The 8290-nt window shown below is 38.1% G+C and overlaps 1 protein-coding gene across 1 annotated transcript in view; it reads left to right on the forward strand.

Annotated features, from left to right (window-relative positions):
* MTUS2 (microtubule associated scaffold protein 2) overlaps positions 1–6370 on the forward strand; it is a gene marked incomplete at its 5' end in the record, with an annotated part of 203925 nt that extends 197555 nt beyond the window's left edge. Inside the window, 5 exons of the mRNA XM_083362432.1 lie at positions 514–587; positions 2847–2945; positions 3376–3495; positions 4271–4368; positions 5933–6370. Coding sequence (XP_083218558.1) covers positions 514–587; positions 2847–2945; positions 3376–3495; positions 4271–4368; positions 5933–6149 — 608 coding nt within the window. The 3' untranslated portion in view covers positions 6150–6370. The remainder of the gene's footprint in view (positions 1–513; positions 588–2846; positions 2946–3375; positions 3496–4270; positions 4369–5932) is intronic.
* Between the last annotated feature and the right edge of the window lie 1920 nt (positions 6371–8290).

Below are 8290 nucleotides of genomic sequence, written 5' to 3' on the forward strand. Positions count from 1 at the left end.
TGCTGTTTGAAGAGTAATTGTAAGAATTAGCACAGATGTTGCTTCTCTCCAATCATCTGAGGTTTATGCAGGTTTATGCAGTAAGATTGCCCTCTTGTGAGTGAATTTAGCATTGTAACAGGTTTTTATTATTTATGAAGTCATGAGCTTATAACAATTAATTGGGCTATTAGTTTTTAACACATGGGTTATTAAACCACAAATTACTGGGGGTCAACAAAATGTCATCAATATTTAAGAGGAGTGGTGTCTTTCTTTCTTTGTTTATTTATTTATTTATTTATTTATTTATTTATTTATTTATTTCCACAATGTGTAGGCTGTCAGCTGAGTTTACAACAGGAAACTTCTAAATTCACTAGATCACAGTAACTGAATCAACAAATATTCATTCAGCAGTTCCAAATTTATTTATTTTTTAACTATTGCAGTTTTCATTAAAATCATATTAAAATGCAAACATGGGCATGCTCATGAAATATGTGTGATTTCTTTACAAAAATTGCCCTCTAGAAATGAAGTCTGCTCATGAGCAAGAAAAAAGAGAACTTGAAGAAAATTTTGAAAAGTTGCGTTTGTCACTCCAGGTTAGTATTTTATTCATATGCTGGTTGAAATTGTTGCTTGTTACATTATGTGAGTCTCCTGGAAGAGCAAAATTCTTCCAGCAGTTCAAAAGCAGCAGCATGAAACAGACACTAAAGTACCTTGATACGGAGCGGTTTGTGTTTATTAAAATACCTCCTGGCTTCCCTTTTCATCAGTTGTACTTGTCTACTATTTTTCTGATTAGTGCTGTGAGTTTGCACACAGATGGTACTCAAGACCCCCCCCCCAAGGTTAAGATTTCTGGGGTAAGATTTTTGTTATTTGTTTGTTCTCTGCTTCAAAATATTTTTGAATATCAAGCCACATAATGTTTAAAGGCAGCAAATGAGGAATATGGTGGAAAAATTTCATTGTTTCTCTATCTTGAATCCTGATTCATTTTTATTAATAACCTGGTTTAAGAAGTTGAGGAAATCACACTTGCACAAAACCAGGTCTGGCTAATGTTTTTAGAAGAGAAAGTGGGGATCCAAAAAAGATCTAAACTGTTTGAACAGAAAGAAACTTTAGCAGGGAGAAATGGAAAGTCTGGTTAAAGAAGCAATGCTGTTCTGGGATGAATTCACAAGATACAGTCCAGATCACAAGATCTAATTATCCTGCTCTATTCTGCTTCATCAATCCCAATTTGAACTAAGGTGCCCAGATCTGGACACTACAGTCTAAAAGAGACTTCATTGGAGCAAGTTCAGAGAAGGGCTAACAAGATCACGGAAAAAGTGGAAGCCAAACCCTATGCGGTATAATTAAAGGAACATGGAATGTTAAACCTGCAGAAGTAAAGTCTTCAGATCTTTAAAGAGTTGTCATTGTAAAGGAAGAACTGGACTTGTTCTCTGTCATCCTGTAAGGCAGGACCAGAATCAAGAGCTTGAAATTACAGGGAAGAGGATGCAGGTCAACCAAAAGGTATCTCAGGAAATGGTATGTAGGCCTTCAAAGTAGAGATTAGGTAACCATCTGTCCAGAATGCTTTGGGGAAAGAGGAGGTAGGATTAGATGACCTCTGAAGTCATTTCCAGCTCAATGACTTGGACAGAAACTGTTAAGAGTGCTTTGTTTATATATACATGATATCCAAGCTGACAATGACTGGCTTGTAGCCATAATGCACAACTTGATGAAAATGTGAATCCCTTTGTGAAACAGGCCCAATTTCATGCTTGGAGGCAATAAAAATGAAATTGAAAAAGGAACTGCTAATTTTGCTCTTACCCAGTTCTGTGATAAGACCACATTTGTGCTATTTGCTCAGTAATGATTTATAGTGACTTCCAGGTATCATTGGGGTGATAAAACTGTAACAAAGACAGGTTTTATATCACTACAGCCCTGGCTGGCTGATGCTACAAGACACTAAATTACTATTGAGGAAATGTCCTTGGAGTATTGTGTACAGTTCTTGTTATCATGACTGAAAAGGATATTAGAGAGCTAGAAAACAGCTGGCAAAATGATCAGAAGGCTGGAGCAGTTCCCTTGCAAGCAAAGATTATGGCTGAACTAGCCTGATCTATTCAGGTGAGTTTCTGATGAACATTGAAATCAAGCACATATAAAGGTAAAAGTCCAGTCATGTCCAACTCTAGGGAACAATGCTGTCCAGTCATGTCCGACTATAGGGAACAGTGCTCATCTCCATTTCTTAACCAGGGGAGCCATTGTTGCTCAAAGACAATTTCCATGGTCATGTGGCCAGCATGACTATACACTGAGGTCCACTGAATGCTGTTACTTTCCCACCAAAGTGGTACCTGTTTATCTACTCCAGACATGTCAAACACAAGGCCCGGGGGCCAGATCCGGCCCGCAAAGTGGTTTCATGCGGCCCGCAAAGCCATCCTGGAAACAGTGAGGGAACGGCCCCCACTGCCTTGGCCCTGGCCCAGAGACCCTCCTTCTGCCAGAGACCCTCAGATCAGTCCCACTCCTGCCCAGGAAAATGGCCATAAAGCTCAAGCTCATTGCTGCAGGGGAGAAGATCCTCCTCCTCCTCCTCCTTTTCTCCTCTTTCTCCTCTCCCATTAATTGCTGGAGCCAGTAGGGTGCTTTCTCAACATTAATTAGTAACTCATGTCTGACAGATTTGCCTTGAGGCTCAGAGAACTCTATGCTACCCACTTTGGGTTTTACTTAAAACAATTACTATTTTTCCCCAGAGGACATATCTAAAATGTTTTCCCAGAAGTGAATTAGATCATCATTCACAAGTGATTGTATTTAATATCATTTTACAGGACCAGGTAGATACGCTCACTTTTCAAAGCCAGTCTCTAAAGGACAAGGCAAAACGATTTGAAGAGGCATTGAAGAAAAACACCGAAGAACAACTAGAGGTAATCAATATATGTTTGTACATTATTCACTCTAACTCCAAAATACAAAAGGAGATGTTCTTCTTCTTCTATGACATTACAAGAGAAATGCCGATCCAGACTGAAGGGCCTACTGATTGAAGCCTGCAACTTTCTGGATTAACGTCTACAAATAAGTCTACCATCCCTGCTGGTTTCATTCCATCTTGTCAAAATATGAAGCAGGTGCCAGCATTCTGAGTCTTCCCTTCATAGCTTCTGAGTGGAGAAGCTTCAGTCAGTTCAGCTGCATCAACCGGCATCTTGCTGTTTTCTTTAATCAAGTTGTATTCAGGCTGCCAATTTAATTAAATCAGGACTGATTTGTACAAGCTCAGTTTGTTTTTTTGTTTTTACACTACTGAGAATAGGAGCCCCTATGTCATTCTCATGTCATCCTACATTCTTTTAGGTTGCCCTGGCTCCATATCAGCATTTAGAAGAAGATATGAAGAGCCTAAAGCAGGTCCTGGAGATGAAGAATGTACTCATTCATCAACAAGAAAAGAGGATCATGGAGCTAGAAAAGCTGGTGATGTCTCATTTGCTGCTGTTTTCATATCGTTTATGAAAAACTTGAAGAGTGATTAAAAAGCACAGATTAGTATGTTGCTGCTTATCTATCAGAACAATCTTGCCCAATTAGATACCTTCCCAGTGCTTTTTTTGTAAAAGAAAAAGGTGCCGGAACTCACACAGGTCATACAACCTGCCTTGCCTACCCTACAAGGTTCCATCCAAAAAAGGTGCCGGAACTCCGTTCTGGGCGTTCTATGAGAAAAAAAGCCCTGCACCTTCCAGATGCAGAGGTGTATAGCTCTCACTTTTGCCAGTGCATTTGGGATTCTCTTTGCCTAGATAAAAATTGTTTCCCGTGACAACACTTGATCAGCAACTTATGTAGAATTGCTAGTGACAAATTCTTAGAAACTTTTGTCTGCCTTGGCTGCATCTTACATGTGGTTGCAGTAATTTTTTAATTATTAGACTCCAGAGGTGAATGTATGTGTGGTTTAGTTCAGATCTGGGTAGAAATGTCTTGTGGAAAACTTCTATATCATAATCTTTTGGAGAAAGTCTCCAGTACAAATTGCTTAGATTCAGAGGCATCCGTAGAATCCAGCAATTTCTCAGAATAACAACTCTGTGCAGGATTTCCCTCCTAGGGACATGCATGCTTCATTACAATGTTTTTGCAAAAATGCTCAGGGTTGAATCATATTGTCAAAATACTTTCATCATTCTCCCAGTCCCACCCGTCACAGACACCCATGCTTGTAAATATAACCACCTGCCTATCTCTTTAGGCAGAAAAGAATTTAATTCTAGAAGAAAAAATTCAAGTACTACAACAACAAAATGAAGACTTCAAAGTCAGGATTGATCAGAACACTGTGGTGACAAGGTCAGTTTAAATATTTTCTACAGAGCAAGAGGATAGGGGCAACTATCAGCTGATTTAATTGTGTCTTTTTTATGTTTCCTTTGCTGCTATTGCTCAAGAGAATTAGAATCCTGGAAGAATATGAACATTATTCTATACATTGAGAGTTCATATGCCATGCTGATTAGGGTTGCTACTGTATATATGCATTCAGCAGGAATTATTTACAAATAGGTATGAAGGTATCAGTCACACATGTGTTTAGTCATAGTCTTTTGCCCATTGGTAAATGAACTGAAAATGTGCTCTTAGCTTGCATATTTTCTGTAAAATGTGCATTTTGCGTACATTTTCTATCTATGTGTATTGCCTAAAGTATACTGTATTCTGATCCATGAAGGGTGCAAGAAATGTGAATGCAAAACATTATTTTAAAAAATAAAGAAAAAATAAAATTGTCCAGCATCCCAAGTAACATTTGCATGATTGTGCTCTACAAGACTGAACTGTGAATCAAAGATTGCTTAATTCAAATTACAACATCCATGAATTCTTTGAGTGCTTATTTGACCATAGTAAAATTTCATAAATTCACTTCCCATTGATAGTACATGAGTCAGATATACGTTGCTGAAGTGGGGTTGTTGGCCTTTTGCTTATCTTTATGTACCCACATGAGGTAAAACATCATTGTCCATTGTTGCACCAATGTTAAGGGTGCTTTTCTAACCATGTTCTTGCTTCCTTGAGTCTTTGGCAGAACATTTCATCAACTTTTTCCTTTGAAGGAATAGAAGCAAAAAAAGTTGCAAAATAAGCAAGAGTTTAAAAAAAATAATGAATAGTCCTAGTTATGAAGCAAAATGCAGGTGAGCAGTTTGTTATAAGAAACAAACAGCTTCAAGAATCATGTATACCTTTATTGGGGCACAAACTTCCTTATTTATCAGCTAGACAACTGTAGCTGTGGTATTTGAAAGAGGTGTTTCAAAACCTATTTACTGGAGTACATCTAAGCTCTTCTCTTCATCTGCTTAACGCAGATGCATTTTTGCAAGGGTCAGTCACACAGCTGCTTTAAAAGCTTTTAAAAGCTGTTCCCAATTTTCTGTATCTGCATTGCCAGATCTGCCAGCATAAGTCAACATCTATAAGTTGATGTACATATTATTAGTGGCATTAACTTTTCTGGCTGTTAAGTGGTATGAAATTATGATGCTATGTTCTGCTGAGTCAAATAACTTAGTCATCTACCATAGCAATGTATATTCAGTTGGCAATGATTGTCTCAGACTAACCTACTATCTAAGGTCTTTATTAGTAGAACTAGGGGACTTATCCAGATACTTTTTCCACTGTTGTTTCTAAATGTATAGTATAAAATTGTTCAGGTATAATTTACATGTAGGCCTGTTGCTGGACTTCCCTATGCTTGAAAATGATTATAATGATTTTTCTTTTTATCAGTGGAGTAAAAAAAGCTCTTTAGGAAAAAATATTGTATTTGTTGAAGTCCTGGTCGATGATCAGAGTGTTCTTCCTATTTGTGATGTCATGTTTGGTGTTATCTTGTCACCTTCTCCAGACAGTTATCTGAAGAAAATGCTAATCTCCAAGAATATGTTGAGAAGGAAAGCAAGGAAAAAAAGAGGCTGAGCAGGACAAATGAAGAGCTGATGTGGAAACTGCAGACCTCAGAACCCATGAGTCCTGTTAAACTATCTCCAACTTCTCCAACACGCATTTACCGCTCTTCATCAGGACCCCCAACTCCAGCTAAAGTCAGCACAGTACCAAGATGAAAGACCAATGCAGCTACTTAAAAAGACTTGGCCCAGAATATGGAAAAATGCAGTCCAAGCAAGTTGTTATGAACGGCAGTGAAAGATTTGTTGTCCCACCTATTCTCTACTTCCTTATGATTAGGCAATGTACATTTGTCATGTCAGCATCAGCAACTCAGAACTGGCATATGAGGTCAAAAAATAGCAATGTAGTCTGATGCATGGAAACATCTTCTGGGATTAGAGGCAAAAGCACTGGAAAACTCCTACTGTTACTTATCATTCATTCACTCTGAATGATTTCTTTTTCCACAATAATATTTCGGGTTACTTGCAAATAGCTCTGCTTACATCTGTGGCTTTGGTGAAGTATGGATTGTATTAAAATGCAGGCACAAAATGTAAACACCCAGACAGCCTACATACTGTATACAGCTCTGCACGTGCAACCGAAGCTGTTCTGAATTGCAATTTTTCATGAACTAATTCTGCAAAAAGTGCTGATATTTTCAAGACAGCAATTTTGTAAAACGTGCCTAAAAATTATTCTGAAAGGAATTGCTTTGGGGTGGGAGGGGTGGCTGGGGTCAAAGCTTCCCAGGAACATTTCTATCCAGACTAGAAAAAAAGTTAGGAAAAAAGGAGAAGCATCTTCTAAATGACCACCGAGTGGTACATTCTCTAAAGCAGGACACCAGCGACTTTTGAATTCTTAAGTAGTTACTGACTTCAAAAATGAAAATTGATTTTCTAAACTCAATGCCTACCACGGTCACTCACCTTCCAGGCTCAGTATTAGATCTTGCAATTGTAGTCAGTCAGTTACTTTATTTATTTAGCTCATAAGACTGACTTGCTTTTTTTTAAGGTTTCTAAATTGTTAACAAGTTAATATATATAAAAACATGAACACAAATATTCCTTTCTCCCCTCCACCTCCCAAACACCATAAAACCTTTCTTTGTACAGTGACCATCAAATTTTTGCTAAAATCCTAACTTACAGTCAAAATACTGATAAGCTCGGTTGAAAACATGAAGTAGTTTGGATGTTCTTTGACTGTATTTTGCTCTCTTTTGAATATAAAAAACCCTGCTCTGCTGACAGAGGCTGCTTCTCATTCACAGAGATGACCTGAAGGCATGGTCATCCCAGGCAGCTGCTTTGTAGCACATTATTTAAAGAAGTGCCAGTGAAGCAATTTGCCAGCTGAGAAGATTGCCTTTGATCATTGATTATTCAATTATCTTGTGGTTGTATGCAGTATTGGCATATTGAGCAACTTTGTTAAGGATACCAGGTACAGTTCTAAAAGCAGGGGCCTAAACTTGACCATTAACATTGTGCACTTCACTTACTCCATGTTCACGGGATTTTATCTCAGTTGATGGCCAACTCACTGGGTTCAGTATTTCTGCTTTTCTTAATTGCCATCTGAAGACTGGTACCCAAATATGTATTTAGTAGTAGCATTGAATGGGGTATTCCGGTTGTTCAAACGTAGACTGACTTCTTAAAGTGTATTGTGGGAGACAGGATAGTAATATATTTGGAGATATTCTTGATCTCATTGAAAGTATAAAAAGTATGCAGCCAATACCCCTTATTGTCTTTGGTGTGTTAGAAGGTGTTCTAGCATGTTGTCAGATATGTTAGACTAGACTGTGGAAGCATTGATCATAGCACTGGATGCTTGTGGAGCATAAATTGTCTAAGTTAGCCTTCCCCACTTAAAAGCCTCCAGATATATTGGACTGCAAGCTTACATGGCTCTTAACCTACTTTTTGGGAATTAAGGGATTTGTAGCCCAGAAATCTTACTAATGCTGTGTTGAGCAAGGCTGACTTAAGCAAATGGTAAGTCTTATTATTCAATTCCATGGGGCACTTTGATTCTCGATTAGTGGCTGTGGCTTAGTATATATTTTGCACAGCCATGACTAAGTCCATCAAATTAAGAACTGTTGAAAGGGTCACATTATGTGAGAAAGCAGGAATACATATAGTGAAAAACATTCTGTGACAAATACTTTGCTGAAATTTGCACAAACACTTAGTCCAGAAAGTCTGCTTAGTGTTTGGGAATTGCTGGCAAAGCCTAAACTGACCACCACAGATTTGTGGCCTAATTCCATTGTGTATAAAGTAGCAAAATTGAT

This window comes from Vipera ursinii (assembly GCF_947247035.1).
Source record: "Vipera ursinii genome assembly, chromosome: 4".
NCBI lineage: Eukaryota > Metazoa > Chordata > Lepidosauria > Squamata > Viperidae > Vipera > Vipera ursinii.